This window comes from Taeniopygia guttata, chromosome 1A (assembly GCF_048771995.1).
Source record: "Taeniopygia guttata chromosome 1A, bTaeGut7.mat, whole genome shotgun sequence".
Taxonomy (NCBI): domain Eukaryota; kingdom Metazoa; phylum Chordata; class Aves; order Passeriformes; family Estrildidae; genus Taeniopygia; species Taeniopygia guttata.
Genome location: NC_133025.1, coordinates 35,352,388 through 35,376,696, shown reverse-complemented (window position 1 = coordinate 35,376,696; position 24,309 = coordinate 35,352,388). Strand labels below are relative to the sequence as shown.

Here is a 24,309-nt window from a genome sequence, read left to right as displayed (position 1 = left end):
TTTCAGCTGTACAAGGTGTTGGAGGGCAACTGCAGTAATTTTGAGTCATCATAAACAGCCAATAGCACATTATACTACTATGAAACACTATCTAGAATGCTGAATTTTAACTGGGAGGAAAGGGATTTCACTGTTGCTATTATTATGATTATTATATTGCTATACTGCAAATAGGTACTGTGGAGACACAGCATCCGTGATTACAGAGCCTGTGATTCCACAGTCAGCTGTGGAATTCAAGAAGAAAATTCCAGCTTGCAAACAGTTTGCAGATGTTCAAGACTTCATTAAAAATACATTGTCAGACCCATCGGGAACAAAATGCAAGTTTGCAGAAGTCTTTCAAAGTTGTTGTGGATTCCTTTTTGTGTTTTGATTCCAATGTAGGCATATTCCCAAATGAATTCTGTTTCCTTTGTGAGTTTACCACAAACAGTACAGCACTGTGCTAATGCATAGTAACTTGAAACATTTTATTTGGAAATAAAACAGAAAATGCACTTTTATTATTTCTTTTGATAAAATGAAATCGGTAATTTTGCAAATTTTTTTTTTCTAGTACTACTACTTTCTATTGCAGTGTAACTTGGTCATGTAGATGCCACCACTACAGTCTATAACCCTAAGTGGTAGCTCTGCTTTCACCACCCAGAGGTTCTGCTGCCTGCACGCCAAGGTCCATTTCTGGTATTGCCTAGCTGTATAACTACTGAAAGAGAGTTGAAATGAAGCCTGAAGGAGAACAGTTACAGACTGTTGTCAGTACAGAAACTTACATACTTAAAGATTATTGAGATAGATTATTAGATCAAGGACTCAAGAAGAAAGTACCAATACAAAGGTATAAAATCATAGAGCATGGTTAGCTGGTCCCACTGGGAGTCATCACCACCAAGAGTGTTGACAGAGCTGGTGGAAGATGGCAGCTCAGCAATACTGAGTCTATAGAAAGGAGCCACACTAGACAATCCTATCCAGCCAGTGCCTGCCAGACCAGCAAGGATTGTGAGCAGTGGTGAGCGCAGTAAAACAGCAGTTAAAGCAGCTCATTTTAACTCCTAGATATCTTTTGTATGCATTATCAAACAAATAATTCCTTTACAGTTTTAAGATGAATATATACCCTGCCAAAAGTAAGACTGGTTGAAACAGGCTTTGCCAGTAATGGAATTTTGTTGTTGCCAAGGTAAAGCAAATAATTACAGAGGCACTAAACACGTAAGTCATACTCATTCTTAGGATTTTACAGAACCAGGACATCTATTTCCGCTGCAATCAACTAATAACAAAGTAATTTTTCTTTATATAAATACAAGAATAAAATACAAAAGGCATGTACCTTATTTAAAATAGTGTCTGGGGTTAGCCATACCAGCCAATTGTGCGTTGCCAAGCACTGATTTGATTTTCATTATACTGCACTGACGGCAAAGTCATTTATCTTTTCTGCTCCCAGTCTTCTTTTATCTTTTCCGTATGCTTCTGTACTTTTCCTCTATCCTGCAGGGTTGCTGAATGCTGATGAGCAGAAAATGGTACAAAGCCACAGACAACCTCTTTCAGATTAAAAGTTCAGGTACAGAAGGTCCAACTTTTTTCATTTTGGTGTTTCCAAAGAAGCTGTATATTTGGCATTGTCCAGGTATATAAAGATCAGTTAAATACTTCACCAGAGATAGTTCTCTAGAACAGACCGACTTTCAAACAATGAATTATGTTTCACTCATAGTTCTAATATCTTTCCCATTAAAACCAGAAATTATACTCCTGTCACTGTAGCCTTGGACATTTAAACAAATAATGAAACAAATAAAAAAACAAAAACAAAAAAAAAAAAAAAAAAAAAACAAAAAAAAAAAAGAAAAGAAAAGCAATTTTCCACATACCAGAGCCATGATATTTTTTAACTTTTTTTTTTTGCATTCAACTTGTTATATTTTTACATTACTAGTATTCCATAAAAATCAGGAAAAATAACAATATAAAGAAAAGTATCTTCCTAGCCTTATGGTACTTACCCTTTATGTGTTAGAATCTCACCAGTGATGTGCATACGAGTGACAAGTATCAACTCACCAGCTGAACTTGTCATTATTGGTTTGTTAGAAATGAATCAGGATTGCTGTAATCCTGTTTCTCACCAAACCAAAGTATTTAATGTCATGAGAGACAATACATCCCTCTTGAAATAGAGTGGAATGAAAATTTGTTCAAACAGAATTACTGTCAAAACTCTACAGCTGATGCTTGACAAAGCAGACACTTCAGTTGCACTTCAGATCCCAAAGGTCTCTATGCTGTTCATGTCTGTACACAAGATGGTATCTGTACCTCTGCTGTCAGGCAATGGCAGTCTGTTCAACAGAGTTAATGGAACCTAAAGACGGATTCAGAATACTCCTGAACAGATACACTGGCTAAAATGTGCTGAGAAGAGTTGAAGATGTTTGTCAATCTCAGCACAACTGCCACTGCTAATGTTATCAGACTTCTCACATAGCAGTGATCTCAACCATAACTACCCATGACTTCTAACAACAACCACCTTCTCTATTCACCTGATTAGGCATATATATTACTACACTATCAGCATCTTTTTCAGCAAGACATTTTAGTCAACTTCCATACAAGTTCCTTGCCACAAAACAGAACACACAACTGGCATCTTCTTGTCAGTCATGAACCCTGCCACACCAGCAGAGATAACATTGTCAGACCCATTGGAATGTGTCCAGAACCAATATGGACAAATAAGGAAGAAAAGCATTCAGTCTATACAGAATTATTCAGAACAGGCATTCGGAACAAAATGCTGCAGGTGAATCTCATGACAGTAAGTGGCTGGTTGGTAAAACAGTGGAAGAAATTTAACATCAGTAAGTGCAAAGAAATGTAAACAGAAAAACATAACCCTAGCTATGCAGGCACATTAGTAGTCTACATTAGCTATAGCTCAGGGGAGAATTCTTGGGAATCACTGTGCCCAGCTCTCTGAAAATGTCAGCTCAGTGCTCAACAGACATTCAACAGGCAAACACAAAGTTACAACTGATTAGGGAAAGAAAACCAAAAAATTATTAGGCCACAGAACAAACGCAAACATATAAACTTTGAGCATTGTAGGCAGTTGTGACACCACCCGTCTCTCTTGTTCAGTGTTTCAAATAGACACTGTAGAACTTAAAATGCACAGAGAACGGTGATAAGAATAGAAGGAGATGGGAAGTGAATCCCATGCAAAGAGAGATTAAGTATTTTTGAGTTCTGAAAAAGGACAGCCAAACTATCTATAGACTCGGGACTGGTACACAGCAAATGGAGTATAATCAGTCACTAATCACTACAGGGAAAAGAGAGAAAAGACAATAAAAATGTGGAATAAATGCATTTAAGTAAATGAAACATATAAGTAAAATACAGATCTTGTTGCCACTGATTGTCAGAGTGTGAAGTGCAACAGGTTCCAATTCAGATAATGCACATTCACAGAGAGCATGTCCTTTGGCAGCTATTAAGCCAGTGGCCCATGTACAACTCAGCAGTGTCACAGACAAACTACAGTTTAGGAGTAATATTCCACTGATTGTCTTCTCTAAATTGGTCACCATGTAGGACATAGGAAATTATTTTCCTCTGTATCTGCTTTTACTTCAAGTGTGTTGTGTTTTTTTAATAAATACTGGGGGAAAAAATATCTCAGTGTAAATTAACATGACTCAAAGACCAGCTCTGGCTGTGGGTCCTTTAAACAGTGTCTCTTCCTTGTGGATAACAGGACTTTTTCCTTCAACATAGTGACCCACACAGCTAGACTCCAGAAAATAAATGATAACGGGTTCTTAATAATCAGGAAGGTGAGGTATACACAGAGGAACGGTAACATCTCACTCTTCTGAATGATCTTGCCTGTAATTTACACATACCAAACACTAGCATTAACTTCTCCATCTGGGCGATAATGACAGCGGCCTGGATGGGAAATACTCATGGTTAGAGGGATGTTTGACAAAGTTAGAGTGTTATGGTTAGTCATATTTCTCAATGACACCTCCACAAATCACCAAGAGTGGCAAAATATTTTCATACAGTTTTATATTGTTCTTTCTCTACATCTATGACAGCATATCACTAAAAAGGACAGCTCTGCATTTCCTTCTCCCTTCCAATTAGATCCATAGACTATCCACATATTGGGTGAGATGGTTCAGTCAAAAGGTCATAAAATTTTTTTTAGTTTCCCATTGGACAATTGCAGGCTCACTGTTCCAACCACAGATCACTAGACTTGACAGAAATTATACAGCAAAGTGTTGTATAAGGAAGGGGGAGGAACAACACAAGTCTGTTCAGTAGCAGTTTTCAGCTATGCTGCTTTACTCAAAATGATAAAATACATGATGTGGTGTTGGAGTCTGGGATGTTGAGAATTTTAGACTTTCTGTGCTGACAGACTGACTTCCCAGGAGAGCACTGCATTTGACCTGAGGCCGTGGAGAGGGCTTCCAAAATTGATTGATAGCACTGGGATTACGGGAGTGTAATTTGATTAGAAGTGCGTAATATCACAGGGTGGAAAACTAAGAGTTTAAGGTTTTAGAATATAGTAATATATATGGAGCAAGATGGAGGTTTTAGGGATGAGGCTGGTTCTTCTTCTTGACCTTCTTCTTCCTTCTTCTTCATGGGTTTGGGTGGTATTCTGTAATAGGACAGAAAAGTCCGCATTGCAGACTTTGAGTGATTAGTTACTGAGTTAAAAGTGAAAATAATTTAGGTGTCATTTCTTAGTTGCATAGTTTAGCCTTAAAAGACCTTGTAACAAAAGATAGTTAGCCATTTTGTACCTTGTTAGCAAATTACTGCAGAACTCATTGCCTGTGAGACTGTAACATAGAAAAGAAAAAATAAACATCTAACCCTGAATGCAAAATACCATCTCAAGAGCTTCAATCCCAACCTCGACAGAGGTAGATAAAAGAAGCCAAAAACCGGCACCGTAGTTCAGCAGCACTATTTGAACTTAGTCTTCTGAATGGAAAACACACAATTCCCTGAACCTGAAAGATGGTGAGCCTGAAGTGACTAGAAGCCACAAAGCAGTCACCAAAAAGGCAAGAAAAGTACATTAAAATCTGTGGTTAGAGGGTGTTAGATAAAGCAGAGCTTGTCCAAGTTCAGGTGACAGAACTCTAAAAATATGGAAAAGCACTTCAACTTGTAATTGTAATTATAACAACAGCTCAACTTAATGAAAACATCCCAGCATCAGTAAATCATGTCTGCATTTGAGAGGAAGCATCTTTCAGAGCAAATAGATTCTGCTGGGAAATCAGTTTTGTTCTTCTCCGGACTTCCTCATGTAGGTACTGCAAGGTGTCATTGTACTGGTGAGATGAGTTACGGAACAGAATGTATAATTAAATGTATTCAAATCCTTCAAATGCTGCTAAGGCACAAATGTACATACAAAACAGCATTCAGGATATTTCTCCTTAGCCATCAACCCTGAATAACAGAACTGTGAAGCCAGGCAACTCTACACTACCAGCTGCACTATGATTCAGAGATCCTTTTTATCCTCACAATACTTCGTGGTAGTATAATCATTCCTAGTCATGTGTGATTCATCAAAGTATTTTGTAGTAAAGACAAATGTTATAATACACCCTATTGTAACCATGCAAATTACTGATGTTCATTTCCATACCTAAATTATGCTTTTGCTGAACTTTTTCTGCTGCTCAAGCAGCTCTCATGTTCCAAGCTAGTTCAGCATTTCAAAGTTGCTTCATAGCAAGGATTCACAAGTTTTCTGAGAGGTGGCCTTCTTCATCCCCTTCCACTTTCTCAAGCCTCTTTGTGCTTTACGCATCACTGTTTTGAAGCGGTTTGCACTAGGTTCTTAACACTAAGCTACCACCCAATCTCCTCTGTATGCCTCCTGTGGGCAGAAGTTATGTAAGCTCACTTGGCAGACAAACTATACAGTACTTGCCTCAAAAACTGTGAATGACAGGTCTTCTGAGAATCATCACAAGCCAAGAAATACAGAGACATAAGGAAAAGTTTCAGCCTTCCTTTTTCTACATAAAGACACATATTCCCAAGGGATTTATCTTTCTGATATTTTGGGGCCTATTAACTTTAATATACTTGTTGCTATGCTGTCCACAAGAGATGTAACATTTTTAAGTAGGAAAGTTAACACAGTCTATTTCCTAATTCTCCACCTATTAAAGCTTTTTTTCTAAAGTGATCATCAAGGTCAGCAGGTGACTGCAATGCTATTTCAGAATGGCTTCTATTAACTGTCTAAATTTCCACTTCAGATCTAATGGTCTTGGCTCAAGAATAAACATTCAACAACCCCAGAGCAAGTTAAATAGAGCACAACTACAAATCACCACTCCACATTCTACAGTTATAAAAAGAGATCACAATAAAGATCTAATACAACCTGAACATGGCATGATAGGAGACTTCCAAAGAAGGGCAGAATGCTACTACTACCTCTGCTGGTGCTTGTTGAAGAAAGGTTGTATAGTAAAAGTACTGTGGACTGAAATAAATCAGATATTCCCAGTGATCACTCTGTTCTTTTACTTGAGAGCTGCATATTTAACATTTTAAACATACAGAATTGGTAAGGAATAAAAAGCAAAGGCTCATCATGAGAATAAAAGCAAGTTTGGGCATCATTCCCTTTTCATCCCCCAAATCCTGTTAGTAGAATTTCAGTAAGAAATTGAGAGAAGAATGAGAAGAATTATTCACTTAGTCTCGTGAAAGGAAAAAAAAAAAGTATGTCATCTCTGATGCAGCAGTAGCCAAAAATCTATTTATGAATACATATGCATTCATATATATGACTTTGAATGAAGCAGAACATCTTATCACACATTGACATTCCCAAATGGAAATTTGGGCTTCTACCTGAAAAACAGACATTCAACTATCAGACAAAAAAACTAAAACTATCAAACTTTCTCATTAGATATAAATCACTTTCCCTTTTCCCCGTGGTATTTAAAGTGCAACAATGAACTTACAACAACATTATCAAATTTCAAACATATAGGAACACTTTTCAGTAAAATAAAACACAGCATGATGTTATTTATTGTTCAACAATGGCCTGTGATTTATTTAGCCAGGGGATTGAAGAGCTACAAGAAACGCATGTGGTATGCAAATGATTCAGTAGGTATACTTTCTTTGAAATTATTCTATAGGAATCAATTTCCCTTCTTCCTCCTACACCTTTTATTCCCTTTTACCCTTATTAACTGAGGTGCTACTTGCCATCCTGAAGATAAGAACTCTTAATTGAGGTTTCAAGCTGCTGTGACTACCAAACTATCACCATGCTTGGGAAAAGGAGGCGAGAGGGGAAAAAACTGTGGGTACCCCAGAGGTAAATGCTAATAACTACCTTTTGCTTCTTATCCTCTCACCCACCCAGTCATTTCAAATAAATAAAATATTAATCTTCTTGTTCTGTCCCACATTGCCACACAGCGCCACTTCATGCTGTGAAACAAAATGCATTGCTAAACATTCTTCATGATAATCCACTGTGGGATAACTTTTTTTTAATAAACTTTAGGTCATTTAGCCTTCAAAGAGAAACATAATCTGCTTTCAAATTATGCTGTTCCAAATACAAAGATAACACGCTCAGCTCTCATTTCTATCTGCTCTTGCTAGGTCTCAACAGCGTGCAGCAGCCAGAAAGCTGCCAGGCAGGAGCAGCAGAGGATCTCCTCGGGGTACCATTCAATGGAACCAGGCCAGCAGAGCTGTTCTCTGGCACCTGTCCCCACCCAAGCGCATGAGAGGTGTGCCAGGGGATGGGCCCACGTGATGAGCTTGAGCAGCTGGACAGCCACAGCAACCACTATGAGCTGGAATAGCTTGAGAATGAGAGCACTGCCTACAAGGCAGCTGATCAGCCTCACTATTTCCATGCAGCAGTTTGCCCTGTGCAAACAACACTCCTGGAGAATAGCAGGAAATGACATGTGAAGCCATAGAAGCTAGACCCTGGAAAAGCACATTTACAGATTCACAGAATATGCTGAGTTGGAAGGGATCCATCAGGATCATCAAGTCCAACTCCTGGTCCTGCACAGCACCATCTCCAAGAATCACTCCATGTGCCTGAAAGCATTGTCCAAAGACTTCTTGAACTCTGACAGGTGTGGTGCTGTGACCACTTCCTGGGGAGCCTGTTCCAGTGTTCAAGCACAGCCTGGAGGAAAAACCTTTTCCTGATATCAAGCTTAAATCTCCCTGACTCAGCTTCATGCCATTTCCTCGAGTCCTGTCACTGGTCACAAGAGTGAAGAGATCAGTACCTGCCCCTCTGCTTCCCATCATGAGAATGTCAAAGACACAATGAGATATCTCCTCAGTTTCCTCCAGGCTGAACAGACCAAGTGACCTCAGCCACCCCTCACTAGGCTTTCCCTCGAGGCCCTTTACCATCCTCATGGCTCTTCTTTGGACATTCTCGAATAGTTTAATATATTTTTTTTATATTGTGGCACCCAAACCTACACCCAGCACTGGAGGTGAGGCTGCCCCAGTGAAGAGCAGAGCGGAACAATCCCCTCCCTTGCCTGGCTGGAGATTCTGTGCCTGATGCACCCCAGGACAGGGCTGGCCCTCCTGGCTGCCAGGGCACTGCTGACCTATGTTCAACTTCCATGGACCAGGATCTCAAAGTCACTTTCTGTACCACTGCTCTCCAGCATCTCATTTCATTCCAGCACCCGATTAAAAAAAGTTTCCAAAAAAGGTACCCAAAATGTGAAAGCACCCCACCAGAAGGGCAAAACAGTTCTGTCAACCTTACAGTACCTTAGAAGAAAATCCAATTGACTAGGTATTCTACTAGTAAAAATGGGGGTAAATACCATAAACTTTCAGGTTGCAAAAAATACTGGGACAAAGGCAAAAATTAAGGTGGCATTTGTGCAGGTTTTCCAACACAAAAGCAACAGGTCAAGGCAAGCCTAAAAGGTGAACATTACAAACACCTGACTGTCTGTCCTCAAAAAGGAGGCTTGAACCAGCAATGGGCGTGAATCTCCAAAATAAGAGGCTATTTTCTCACCGCTGGTTATAAAAACTGGAAACAAACAGGCTAAGTTTCTCGTTCCTGTAAGAAAACTACAAATTAAATTTACCTAAACCCTGGAGAAGATACTGGTCTACAAATAAATAAAAGCACACATCACTCTCCTCCATCAACAAATACTGTATCTGTCACTCAACTAGATGTCAGCTAAGTCTGTAATCCATCTTCACTGTGTAGAGCACAGTTACTATGGTAGGTACACAGGAAAGCACTGGCCTGACTGACAGATGTTCAGGCTGGTGTGTTCACCTTTACGTTGTTCTGGAGTGAGATAGCTCCTACAGATTATTTGGCACATCTCTTTTGCTTTTATAGCAAGAGCATGAATAGATTCTTGCTACTTCCTTGGATGTCAGAGAGCAGTATTCATGTTGATGCCAAGGACAGACGAATAAGTTAATGAAATAAAATATGACAGCACAACATAAGAAGCATACAGAGACATGAAACAACACAGTACAGAAAGCAGAGTGCAGCTCGAGTTTTCAGTCTTGACTATGAGTTGCATTGTCACAGCACATACTACTAAGCATATGTTCATTAGCACATGAAAGGGAAGTCTTCTCTTACATCTCCCTCCTTTCCTTGCTTGTAATGTGGGAAATAGGAGGAAGTGCAGGCACTTCACTGTACTCTCCTCTGGGCAAACGGCAGGGAAGGAGTGGAAATACTAAGTCTCAGACCTTTCTTTTCTTTCATTAGCCAGCAGAGACCCCAGATGAAGCTGCTACAGGCTGAAGTGCCCTTGAATGTACAGAATTACAATTAGGAAGTTGTTCTGACAACCATCAGGCCAGGACTCATGTGCTGCCTCTCCCTCCTCACTGTAACTGCAAGCAAGCCATAAACCTACAAAACAGCACAAATTAAGAAACTGATTTGTGCCTTTTGACAGTCTTCTTCCTACTATATACAAAGTACACCACTGCCCCCAGATACTGACAGGTGATCTTCCTAGCCTAAAACAAAACAAAACAATGCTTCCAAACTCAAGTTTTTCAATTCAATAGCATTATTTGCAGAGTCCACCTGGGCACTGACATTAGTAAAACAAATATCACATTTAAATACAGCATGTACTACAAGTGCTGACAGGCAGCAATTTTTAAAGAAGTAAAGACAATAAATGTACAGTGTTTTCCTAGTGCATTCAACTTGCAAATTCAACCAGAAATCAGTAACAATGGATTGCAAGTTTGCAATTTATGTTTTTAACAAATTCCCTGGCATATTCAGTTTAGCATGGATGCTTATCACATAGGTTTTTGTTTGTAGCATGTTTTGTAGCTACAGTATTTAAAAATTAATAAAGTAGAAGTTATTTTCAATATACAAATCTGAAACAGAATGGGTAAACAAATATTGATGCAGTGAATCTGAAAAAGCTAAAATTTCTTTGGATTCCTATTGTATTATAATACAGCTTCACATTTAAAGTAATTCACACTAGTAAGCACTGAAATGAGTTAGAAGATACTTGCAGAAAATTTCACGCTCACAAAAGAAAGCTCAAACATACTTATCTATAGCCTTATGTGCTTTTCTAGATCAACATAATTGCATACTTCCCAATACACTCTAACATGTGTTTTAACTGTTTGATGAAAGCTGTTCTGAAGACAGCAAGTGTGGGACATTAGAAATAAAAAGCAAAAATGAATGTGCATCATTGTAAGATTCATGGATATATAAAGATTAAATACTACAAGTCTGCATCATGCCAGGATTCAGAAATATGCCTGGTGCTTCCTCTGTTAGCTGTTACCTGTTTATCAGATAAACATGTGGCCTCCCAGTGGTAAGTGATGGGCTAACAAAAGTTACTTTGCAGGGCTTCAAAAGCAGAGCACAGCTCTGGAGCTGCACTTAAATGCAGGCTGCAGAAGAAGAAAATTTTAATTGAAGACAAGTTCTGCTTTTGGCAATGTAACCATTCTGCTGTAGCCAATACGCTCACCCACAAAGAATTATCTCACATCTAATTGCTTCAATACTGATTAATAAATAATAACTGATGAAGAGACTTTGCTGGCAGCTACTACCATCAGCTGAAGAGAGGGCCTAAGGAAGAGCCTCAGGCCTTTAACCCAGGTAGTGATTAGCTGACAGAAATTTCATGGTCTTGAGGTCATTCTTGCTATTAGATAAAAATATTAATACATTTTTCAAATACAAAATAATTTTATAAAAGCTACTGGCCAAACTGCATAGTAAGTGCATAGCTACTTTAAACAAGACTGATATTTTCAGTTTTTTCTAGCAACTACCAAATGACAAAACTCACTGGGAAAAATGTTATTCTGCTGATTGACATGGGTGTTTTCTCTTTTTCTTAGACTATTAATGAAAGTCAGCTCTTTAGTCTCCTCAGACTGATCACCACACTTCAGGTAAGACAGTGCCCAACACAGCTGTCCAGCTGGAAGCACTGTACTATATCCAGTCATCTTGTCTTAAAACCATGGTCCCATGCTGGAATAAAACCATGGTCCCATGCTGGAACTAAACAAACATGAGCTGCTGGACATGTACCACTTATGATCTAGATCTGCTTATGTAGCTCTGCTCACTAGCTCTTCCTGGACAAAAATAATTTTTTACTTGTGCAGAATCAAGTAATTATTACTACACAGATCCCATTCTTGAGACCATTATATCTTTTTTAGTTATATTAAGCCAAACTGAGTGAGCCCCCCAGGCACATGCCTGAGAGAATTCAATTCCAGGACCTCTATACAGGCTCTCTGCAAGCCAGAAAGCACGACAGAAACACTAATTATCTTACTTTCCTTTAGCCAGATTATTAGAGCTCCTCCTCATTGGCCAGAGTAGGACTTAAATGTACTGTACAGCTTGTGAACATTAATTACATCTTAGACAAAGCAATATCAAAACAAAAAGAGTGCAATAAAGGTTGACTTTATTTGGGTATAATTCTTATCATAAGATCTTTCTTAGCCTTAAGGTTTTTGTATCATGACGGAGTACTCAGCATTGATAGCACTACAATAACACTTAATACAGCTGAAACCAAGACACACCTGGCTGTAAAGGTCTCTCCAAAATGGAACGTGGATGAGTTCAGTTAGACAGTGGAGGTCCTACCCTGAGCAGCTGACCCAGCTGTGGTCAGGCACACACTGCCCATCCTGCAAAATGTGCTGCCACCACTTTGGAATAGAAGCAGGGGTAAGAAAAGTAAAGCCACGCAAAAGTCTTCCTTGGCTACTGTCTTCCTTCAGCATTTCTCCTCCCACTCACCACCACCACCCAGCTAGATAGCCACTTTCTTTCACAGCTGCTCATTCCCATCTGCTCTGGTACTGTCTGCACTTGTCTCTTTAACCCCTGCACCCACAATTCCTCCTGACTTCACTTCTTTCCATACACTTTCTTTTTCTGTTTTTAGCAGATACTCCCCCTGACAAGAGAAATGCTTTCGTGTTTCCAGTTGGCATTTTATTTCCATACCTATCTCCACATCCTATCCACAGCAAAAAGGAAAAATAGGAGAAGATGAATCTCCCAGAAACATCTTTTTCAGCCATACATTCATCTCCACTGATACATTATGTACTCCCTCCTTCCACTAGTTCAAAAAGAGAAAGAATTTACAGGGGAAAAAATGAACTAACATGAGACACTGAAAAGTCATGCAGGAAATAGCCAATTTCCATGTTCATCTGACAAAAGAATGAGAAAGAGGGTTTGGAGAATAGAAGCACTAATCCAAGCAGGGGGAAAAAATAAAGCAACAATAGTTGGAAAAGGCCTGGTGGATTGAAAGCACAAATAAAGACACCAATGAAGGAAAGAGACACAGAGATGATGTGACAGACAATACAATCCAACCAGCAATATTTTGCTTTTAAGAATTACTGACAAAGAACGTATGATGCATGATTAGGAAATGCAAAATAGAGACTGTGGAGGTAAGTGAAGTTTTCTGGATTATTGTACTGCACAATGATGACAGTATACAGATCCCATGATTTTCCCCAGCTGCAGCTGGTACAACTGCTAGAGCCATACACTGATCAGCTAAGCCTGCTTGCAAGGGCACCCCTCCTCCCTCAAAACATCACCTCAGGCGCCACCCTGGTAGAACTACACTGCTCTCTACTCCATAGCAGATGACTGCACCACTGTCCTTTACACAGGAATAAAGTCCCTGCCTAAAGACAAAGGCAGTTGCAGTGATTTTCTGTAACCCCAGCTGAATCTGAACAACACATTATATACCTGTAATACATATAAAAAGTCAGGTCTGCTTTTAAATTACCTAATCTGGAAGGGATTTGGACCAGACCCATATGGACTAAAGAGTCATGTATGTGATAATGATTCACATCCACTATAGGAAGCTCCTAAAAAAATAACTGTTTGTCTTAATTCCCTTTTTCCAATTAATTTTAGTGTATGAAATGTAAAACATCTTCATGCGAGAATTATATATGCTATAGCCATGTAAGTATTTTGATTGGCTACCTAAGCTTTCCAAAAGGCAGTTTCTATTTAAAACTTGACTTGTATTGAATGTCATGCTTAAGTTTAAACTAATTTTGAGGTCAGTGGCATTCTTTGAGAAAAAAAAATGAAAAATTAACATTTAAGCCATTTTGAGGAAAAAAAATCTGCTTTTCATCTCACAGCTAGTTCTATTTCTCAGAGTTTACCTAACCTTGACCACACTACTTCATTAATACTGGTCAGCTGGAAGAGAAGTGAGATTATAATCATTAACATGCTGTCAAAATTTGAAAGGACAGCCCCCCCCCAAAATGTTTTGTGATCCAAAACAAGGTTCATAGAACTGCCAAAAGAAAAGCAAAAGTATATGCAAGCTGGAGTCTTTTAGGTGTCTACTAACAAATATATTTCTTATATTTGTATTAATTACAATGAAGATTCACTGCATTAATTAAAATGAAGATTCACCAATATAAGAAATAGCCTATCAAGATGCTTCAGCTGAAGGTCTGGGTAATTTTCATGAAATCCATTCATTTTTAGAAGGAAACTTACTTTTATTATACATTTAACTTAACTGCCATGGGTACGGGGGTAAGTGTATTTCAGTAAAAAGTGGCTTTGAAGGAAACTAAGAAATTTGAAATTCTGTGTGCAAGGATTCCAATTACTTCAAATTCACTCAGTAGCATCCAAGAACTCCTGGCATTGTAATATAAGAGACTCAAAAAGATGGATTACCTCAGCAATTCATCTGAAAGAATGCAGCTCTGAACTGAAGTACTTGCCATGAGTTCATACTTTAAAACATACTCTTTCAACAAAACTGAACCATGATAAAAGATGATCAGGTCCCAAATGGAACTGAAAAATAGCAAGATATATTTAACCAATAACCCAGTGCAAACTATTTCAGTATTCCTGGGTGTTAATATACCTCTGTGATAAGGGTTCTATAAAAAAAACAAGAGCTAAAATCTAGACTTAACAAACAATTTTATAAGATAACAGACTATCTCAATCTATGCAGGATTTTGGTTTCCAAGTTTTCACGAAGATTAACCAACTAATTTTCATAATTGTTGGCAAAGCTCTGCACAGTGGTACTGTCAAGCTGGTACAATATACATATGTATTTCCTGTATGTCCTGAACTAATAGACTCAAGCATAACTATAAGGCTCTAGTAACCAAAAATTTCTAACAGAAGAATACCTGGATTTTCTGTTCAGATTCCAGGTAAATCAAAAGTCTTGAGAATGGTTTTGAAAAAAAAACACAAGAACAGCAGAAAGTTATCAACTGTTGTCTATAAGACATAAGTGTGTATCTGTTTTCAAGGCATCAAATATATTCAAGCAGCAAAAGTCTATAGGATATGAGCTCTAAAGAATACTACAATAAAATGAGTTAAGGAGGAAGTAGGTCACATGTTTCAAACTGATGCTCCTGAGTTCCATCCCCAATGTTTTAAATATTTGCTTATGCCAATAGCGGTGATAGGATGAGGAGTAACATGCTTCAAAACAAAAGGAGGCAGGTTAGATTAGGTGTTATGAAGAAATTTGTTACTGTGAGGGTAGTGAGGTTCCTCAGCAAAGCTGTGGATTACCCACCCATGAAAGTGCTCAAGGCCAGGCTGGATATGGTTTTTGAGTAACCTGGTCTAGTGGAAGGTGTGCTTGCCTGAGGCAGGGGGGTTCAGAACTAGATGGTCTTTATGGCCCCTTCCAACCCAAACTGTTCTATGGTCCTATGACTATTACATAAGTTTCAGCAGTTCCCATTTTAAAGCACCTCACTAGGAGAACCACTTCCTAGTCATACTTCTTCCTTGTGTGGTGCCAGAAAGTAGTGTAACAGTCATGGTAGAAAAGGTCTGAAGAAAGGCTACCAGTGTCCTACCCAGCTGTTCCAGTAACAAACAGAAGACTTATTTGTTGATCCCTTCAGGCCTAAATGAGATATGCCAGTGCTTTCTGGGTCTATCTTCCATCAGCACAGCCTTGAATCCATGCTCAGACTCTGGCAGCAACACAAAAAGCTGGATCAGTGAACTGTTTTGGCTGAAAACTTAGCACCTTTTCAGTTATTTTTCAGGTAAGTTTTCAGCCAGATCATATGGCTGTACAGCGCTCATGGCTGGGACAAGGAAGGCCAAGAATACCTTTGGCTCAGAGAAGGTGGATCAGCTCCCTCCACTGCAGCACAATGCTCAGGCTGGCTCAAAGTGCTTAAGGAGATATTTCCTGATATGAACAGTCTGCAGCCCTTCCTCAAGTCCCCAGGCTATAGCACAAAATCATACAGCACTTGCCAAAGTATAAGGTGAACCCTCCTTTGCTCAGGCTCACAGCTCAAACAGTTGTCAAGTCCTCTACTTCTAAAACTAGCTCTGTTTTGTTAGTCACAGAAATTAAGTAGGAGGGGTTTCTCTGCATGTTCACCTGAAAAAATCAAGATGACAACGCTGTAAAATATTCTATTAAACTGACAGCATTTCTCAGTTATGTTTTGGCTTGTTATACAGTTCTGAGCTTGATAACTGTACAAAAAAACAAAACTTACATAAATAAATAAAGGATTTTCTCTTCTGTTTCTTTTTTCAAGGCGTAACTCCTGGAATCATGCCCTATTTGCAAAAAAACAACTTAAGAAACTTAGTGCTTCCATTAACCTCAGGAAGTGGATAGGTTGCAAAGTCCTGCTCCCGAGCAAAAGATCTAAGATAGAAATTACTATATCAGCCTCCTGACATAGCATGCAGCACACCAAAGGACACATCATTATCAAAGGAAGCCTTACCAGTATTACCACTTTAATAATCTCATGAACACTGGTAACGAAAAGGCTACAGGAAAAACAAGAAAAAATTTCCTGAGAACAACTAAGTGTAGTTTAACAGCGTATTTAAAAGTTTAAAATTTAATCAGATAACCACACCTACTAAGCTAACAATTTACAAAAGCCACAAGACAAATTAAAAATGTTAGACAAACCTCCAGAAAAGGTCCCAAACAATACACACAATCATTAAATAGACCAGCAAATTTTAAAAATATTAATCAAGAAAATATTTTAAGTATTTGCTGGTAAAATCCCTTTACAAAAAACTGAGGGTTTTCACAGTAACGAAATATTTTTGGTACATTAGAAATACTTACAACTACTCCACTCTTGGTGACAGTTTCTCGGTATGTAAAATTGCACACTGCCCAAGCCAGGTAATAGGTGGACATGAGAGGGGTCTGTGAAAAGTGATCTGTAACCCATCCATCTTCTTCAAAAACAGAAGTTTCAACTGGCATGTTGGACAAAGATAAGTAAGTTGCTTGATGTCTGATACTGATTTTGAATGTAGCCTTGTAGATGGGCTCGTCAAAGCAAGGAAAGGCTTTTCTGGCATGAGTAGGAGAAAACTGCGTAACACCAAGAAACCTAGAAAAGCAGAAACAAAAATAAAAATTGATTACTAACTGTGCCTAGCACCTGATTCACAGACATACCAAATCAGATGCTGCTTGACCACTGTAGTTTAAAGGTGGGAAAAATTACAACTGTAATACACAAAATATATAGTATTTGAACACTGCTCGATCAGTTTCTTACCACCTCTACTGCAATGCAATAGATACAAATTTGTAGGAAATTTGCAGATGCCACACTAAAACATGATCAACCCTTGCCTCACATCAAACTTCAGGTTCCTGCAGTATTGTTCACCAATATGTGGGTAAAAAAGCGAGCCACTGTTGGTTTTAAAATGTAAAACAAGCACATTCAGTTCAAACCAGGATTTAAGAGCCTCCAGGGAATTCACTCTGCCCTGAGACACTGACAGGGCACTTTACCTTCCTTTGGGCATGAGAACTTACGGTCACACAGCGCACTCAGGAGGGTCATTGTTTTCCACAGCTGATTACTTCTCTACCGGCTGCATGTAGGTCTGGAATACAGTACTGTATAGCATTGCTGTGTCTGTGCACCTCCAGAAAAACCATTCTCTGAGCTTTGCAGAATCACAAATGCAAGCAAATCATTAAACCAGCGCAACCATTCTTCTATATGTGCTTTTCTTTTCTGGTGTACTTTATAGAAAGCAAAACCATGTTCTTAGTTTTATGGGTCAAATTTTGGAAAGATCTCTAAAGGAGGTAAAGGTATTTATTAAGCACGTATGGGAAGAATGGGAAGCCATTAGCTTGACAATAAAACCTGTAATGGTTTTCTTTGAAACAAAATTAATTTTGATCCAGATACAGAATAGGAAGCTTTCTGGATGGAGACATGTATTTACACATTTGCAGAAAACTCATGATCTTTTTGCAGAAACAAGAAGCTAAACTTAAAAGGCTGAATTATGGAGTTTGGTAAAAGTATTTTCTGGAGGCATATAGAATGAGAAAATTACCATGGGCCAACCATGTAAATGTGAAGGTAGCATGTCTGTAGGCTTTTTGAGTGGTATTGATTCATGTCTCACCTTCCAGGGTTTCAAACTGTGCAATTTTAGATACCAGGCAAACATTTATCAAAATTTTAGAGGCTGACTAATCATCTGTTATTCCTCTGAGAGAAAAGGATGGGTGGATAGCTTTGATGTAATGAAAATTGTGGCACCTATTATTAATCAGTATATAACCATTAATCTGCAATATGATACTCTAACACTGACAGAGCAAAAACATAGGTACCCCATAGGGAGAAAAAAGTATCCCATTAACTTTTTCTGCAACATTTTGGATTTTACACATATTTTGCAGGCAATGAAGAAATCATTTTATTGAAACCTTTTACCTTTTTCTTGCTATAGTACCTGATAGAACTAGATATATATTTTCAGTAAGATTGACTTTTTAAAAACTTGAAAACATTTTCCACCACTGAGGCAGTTATCATTGGTCTTCTTTCTAAAATAAAAAGTCTTTTTTGACTAATAATTATTGAAGGAATTAATCACATTTTTCTTGCCTCATTACAAAACACAGATTATTAAAACCAGCATTTTGAATAAGATTGCTACATCTAACATAAAAGGTTGGTGCCAGATATCCCAGTGTTAATTCAAAAAACTCCCATATCAGTGGATTTGCACTACTGCAACAAAGCCAAATCAGCCAATTAAATGAAGCAAAGCAACTTAATTTATATGCAAAATATTTCAAGTGGACCTGATTCTTTATGCTAGGCACACTCTAAACAGCTACAGACATCAACAGAAGCTTCAAGTGAGCATGGAAAACTGTACTGGCCTGTTAATAACAAAGTAAGAATAATGAACTTTCCTCTGCAATTAACGATTTTAATGAGCTCCGACACACACATAAGCACACACAGGAAATACTGTTCATACTGTGATACCCTCTAAATAAGGAAGCTTTCCCTCGTCCCCTCTCCACATCTTCACCCCACTTCTCAGAGATCTTATCATCCATCTTTTAATACCTAGTAGGCCACTGAAACAACCCCTTCACCAGGCTAATAAACCCTGGTAAAGTCTTCATCTTCTGTATTTGCACAGCTAGACAGATACATCCGCATAGACATAACTGGGCAAACACAGAGCAGTCAATATTTCATACTATTATTGGTAGTTGGTGTATAAAAATACACCAACTACCAATAATAGTGATATTTATAACGTGCATTACTATCAAACATCGATTTGCTTGTTGTGCCATAAAGCAAAACAAACAAAATCTTAAAACTGCTTAAAGAAACCCTAAGCACTTAAAGAAAACAAAGAAGCTAAACCAAAACATTGTTTATCTATTTTGCTCTGTGTTCAAGTAAAACAAGCAGACTTCTACAGCATGCCAAAAGTGAAGGGCAGTTTGATTACCTCATCATTCCCTTTACATACCTCTCTGGGTTCCAACACTTCTACCTCCTGTTCCCAAAAACATCACCACAAAAGGTTGTACTCGAGGGAGTGACAGGCTCACAGTCTGTCTTCTCAGAATACCCATGGCAGGAATTTGCAGGCGTTTTAATTCCATCTTGTCTATTAAAGGAAGATGTGTTTCCTCAATAACCTATCTATTTTGGCATCTTAGTTGTTACAAGATTAAAGAATATGTCTTTGTTTTCTCTGTGTGATACAAGAATTCTTTCCTTTTCAATTATGCAAAACTTTGATGTTCATTTAGATTATGCCTGCATACTCCTACATACAGTAGCTCTGTATTATATTTCTGTTGAATACTGTCAGTAAATTCTAGCACATAATGCAAAGTAAATTTGTGGTATACCACTTGCATTTTATATTTCAAGTGCAGTAGAAGATTTCAGTCAGAAAATAAATACTTTAACATAGCTTTTACATTTCAGGCTGATTTACAACGTTCACCTGTGAAGGCCAAAGAAACTAACTTTAGGGGAAAAAAATCCTAAAGTGAAGGCATTAGTATGTTTGTGATACCTTACAGCAGAGTTATTTGCACCTCATATACAACAAAAGTGAAAAATGATGGTTTGGACCCTTTTACAGCAAGTACTACTCCAGTGAGGATGATGTACTTTAATTGAATATAAAGATGTCCAAAAAATCAAAGCCCTGCTGGAACAGCAAGGTGTCCCAGATCATGCAAGTCTGTCTCTCATAGAAGAGAAACAGAAGCTGTCTGCATTTGAGGACTAAAAACAGTTATACATATCATATTAAAAAATGGGCTATTAATCAGAATGCAAATTGTTACTGTATGAGCACTCTCTGATCAAAAAAGTTCCCTGGTTTAGAAAGGGTATTATTCACGTTATACTATAGTGAGTCACTAATCCTGTAACAGTTGAAAAGGAAAACCACTTTTTCTATTTTAACACCTGAAACTACAACCATGCAATAACTACAGTTACATGTATGTTTTACTGAAAGAAATATAAGTGAGCTGGTATAATGGAAAAACATGCCACTGATTTCAATACAGCAATGCTACCTTATGTAAGGTAAGTATTTTGCCCACAACTATACTTAAGGTTATTAAAAACAAAGTAATTTGTATCTGAAAAGTTACACAAAGAGCACTGTGAAAAACATTTTTCCATCACCTTCCACCCTGTGTCTTAAACTATCCTGATGACTGAAACAGTGAATAGACCTTTTTGTTGTTGGTGGTGGTTTCTAAATCTTAACTAGGGGATCGGTATTGAAGTCTAGTACAGTAGTAGCTCTGGAGAAATGTCACTGCCACACCTATTTGACAGTTCAATTATTCCTACACAAAGTCAAAGTACACGAGAATAATAACTGCTTAAATAACTTCTCAGATTTGTAAAGTGAATTATACCCCCTGCTGTTAACAGTATTTTGTTTTCTGATTTGCCCATTTCAATACAGGTCTCTAAGAACTCCCAATTACCCCAACTATTCAGTCTACCGTGACAAAAGGCATTTTATCCGCATCTTTTCTTACAACTATGCTTTTTCAAATTCCCTTTTTATTTCAGTCTGATGACAAATTGCAAAAACTTAATTTCGATCCTGCTTGCAATTCTAATATCAAGCTTTTTAAAATTGTCAGTAATCATAGTAATGAAAATATGTTTTAATAAAAGGGATTTTGACTTAATTGAGTTGGTGAGGAGGCTTTTCATGTCTTCATATTTTTGCCCAGTTCTTCCAACTATAAAATCTTTGCTTCGCTTATATTGTTTCCACAATCTAAAACAGTAAGATTCAGGAAAAGAAAACCTGTCACTGCACAGATATTTCAAGAAAGGACAGCTTAAAAAGAATCCAATTCTAAAATTATAAACCATTCCAGAACTATCAAGAAGTCCACCCTGCCTTTCTTTTCCATTACAAAGTCTCAAAGTGGTTAGAAAATACCTTCTTTAAAAAGAAAGCCTCTGTAACTGGCTAAACGGGGCCCTCCACAGTAACCCTGCCTACCGCAAGAAGGGCCTAGCCAGGAACCCAAGGGGCTTTAACTACATGAGTAAATACAGATCAAGAGTGAATCTTGCTCTGCCTGCAAATGAATCAGATTTGTCGGGTCACAGGGTGTAAATCTGCAGCGACCCAGCTGTACTGTAAATGTATTCATCTTATGTGAAAACGCATCCCACAATGTTTTTTGCTTTACCAAACAGAATAAAAGCAAAACAAAAGTCCCGCTGCCCTACATGCTGCTATTTGTAACCTCACAAGTCTCTGTCATACGAGGGCACATAGCGGCCGAACACAGAGTCTTTGTGTGAAACAGACCCGGAGCCTCTGCCCTGACAAGGACCTAGCGGACGGTCTGCTTCACTGATGGCACCCTCGCAAGTTTGCTCCTTGCCACCGTCCGTCCCCAAGCTGCGCTGGAGCATCTCCTGCCCCGCCTGCACGCCCCGCAGCCCTCCCCGCGCAGGCGGGGCGTGCAGGCGGAGCGCTCCGCTCACCTGCCGGCGGCCCCGGCTAACTCCGGCCCCGGCTAACCCCGGCCCCGGATAACCCCGGCCCCGGATAACCCCGGCCCCGGATAACCCCGGCCCCGGATAACCCTGGCCCGGCCTCCGCACGGCCCCAGCCCGCACCAGCTCCGCCCGCCCCCGCTCGCTCCCGCAGCCCCGGCCGCCCTCCAGGCGCTCTCGCGGCTGTCTCACGACACCGGCCGGTAGCTTGGAGCGGGCAAGGACTCGCGGTCCCCGAGAATCTCCGCATCTCTGCTCTGACAGCCGGGCCCTACGGAGATGACCACAGAGTGGTGGCGGGAGGAGGCAAGGCCTGGCCTGCGGTCACTTGGCGGCCGTTTCCCCCGCCGTAGCCCCCTCCCCGGGCAGCCGGCCGAGCCCCGCACCCTTCGGCGGGACCGCCGGGGCCGGGCAGCGCAGAGCCCGCGGCATCACCCGCCGGGCGGCGCCGCGGCCGCCGGGTCCTAGCGCCGCCCTACCCGAAGTTGGCGCGGGGGCCGCCAACTTCGGACCGAGTTGGGTTTGAGACGACGCGGCCCGTCCGCTACCTTCGCTCGCCGTGGAGGACGTAGGAGCTGCGGAAGAAGCCCAGCAGCTCGTTCTCGATGAGGGCGTTGTAAATTATCTTAAGGTTGTAACTTCTCTGCACCTCCAGGCTGCGGTTGAGGACCACGACGAACACCTGGGTCTGGGGGTAGAAGAAGGTGCGGGCCACCCGCACACCGCCGGCCAGCTTGTCCTCGGCCACGCGGACCGCCTCGATGTGCATGCGGTGGGCGTGCAGCACGATGTAGCGGCTGGCGTTACGCACCTCCAGCTGCACGTTCACCTCCCCGCTGAAGGTGAAGTTCTCCATGAAGGCGCTCAGCATCAGGTTGTAGTGCAGGGGCCGCAGGTGCCGCGGTAGCCGCGGCCGGGCCCAGGGCGGCGGCTCCCGCCGCCGCTGCCACTCCTCCTCCTCCTCCTCCTCCTCCTCTTCCTCCGCCGCTTCCCCGCCCCGCACCTCCTCCTCCGGCCGGCTGGGGGGTTGCCCCGCACCCGGCGGCTGCCGGGCTGCCCCCGAGAGGCTCCCGTTGCCGCCGGCCCGCGGCGGACCGTCGGCGGCGGCGCCGCACTCCTCGAAGCGGACGCTGAGCAGCACGGCGACCATGGTCACCGCCAGCAGCGCTAGGATGGAGACAGCGAAGCCCAGCACCAGGCGCTTGTGCACGGCGATGTGCCGCTCCGTGGTGCGGGGTCTTGGCCCCGCCGCTTCGGCCCAGGGTCCCGGCGGCAGCCCCCGGCTGCCGTTCCGCAAGGCGGCCTCCTCCTCGATCATCATGGGGGTGACGGGCGGGCGCTTCTCCCGCTTCTCCTCCAGGGCCATCACGGCAGCGCCGCCCCCGCCTCCCGCGGGGCCGCCGCCACCCGAGGGGGCCCCGAAATCATGGGAGACTCCGAGCAGGGGGCCCTCGGCCGCGTGGGACGCACGGTCTCTCACTTCCCAACGAGCCGCATCACCCTGGCCGCCGGGAGCCCCGCGGGGGAGCAGCCCTCGGGGACGGGAACGGGACGAGATCGGGTCAGGTCAAGCAAGAGGCGGCGGGCTCTCCCCGCCGTCCGGCCGCCGAGCCACGGCGCGCAGGCAACTTGTGCGGCTTCTTTGGAGCACTTCAGCACATGCCGCCGAGCGCACCTCGGCGCCAGGGGGAAGGGCTCTGTCGCCCCGGCCCCCCGCTAGCGCCGCCGCCCGCAGGGAGCTCTCTTTTCCCCGCGTCCCGAGCCGCCGGGGCCGGGGTCGGGCTCCTCGCCCGGCCCTGGCAGCGCCCGAGCCATGCGCGCCCCCGGGGCGCCGCCGCGCAGGTCGGCCCGTCCCCGTGGGGCTCGCCTGGCACCGGGGGCGGTGGCACCGGACAGCAGCGCGGGCCAGGCCCGTCCTCCTCTTCCTGATAGCGAGTCAGGCTTCGGAGAGTCGCTCCTCTTATTTTCTCTTTCCTGTCTTCCGCAGGTACAGAGCAATCTCCCGGCTGGCTCGAGCAGAGGCGGCTATATATAGGCACCGGGGAGAGGCGAGGGAAGGGAAGGGATGGGAAGGGGGGAGAGGCGGGCAAGCCCCGCCGCCCCTCGGCTTCAGCGGCTGCTCCGGCTGCCGGCGGTGACGGCGGCGCCCCGGGGGAGCGGGCGGGGGCGGGAGGCGGGGGCGACGCGGGGACGAGGGAGGCTTTTCTCCGGTGTGTCACACGCGCGGCTCCGGGGGAGGTCGCTGAGGCGGCGGCGGGCGCCCCGGCCGGGGCGGGCGGAGGGCGAGGGCCGGGCCGGGCT

At 41.8% G+C, this 24,309-nt stretch overlaps 1 protein-coding gene across 1 annotated transcript in view; it reads right to left on the bottom strand.

Annotated features, from left to right (window-relative positions):
- The window catches only part of TRHDE (thyrotropin releasing hormone degrading enzyme), a 217,114-nt gene extending 193,593 nt beyond the window's left edge, over window positions 1-23,521 (bottom strand). Inside the window, exons 1-2 of the mRNA XM_030259934.4 lie at window positions 22,557-23,521; window positions 16,776-17,049 (exon numbers count right to left, since the gene is read on the bottom strand). Coding sequence (XP_030115794.4) covers window positions 16,776-17,049; window positions 22,557-23,374 — 1,092 coding nt within the window. The 5' untranslated portion in view covers window positions 23,375-23,521. The remainder of the gene's footprint in view (window positions 1-16,775; window positions 17,050-22,556) is intronic.
- Window positions 23,522-24,309: the final 788 nt, after the last annotated feature.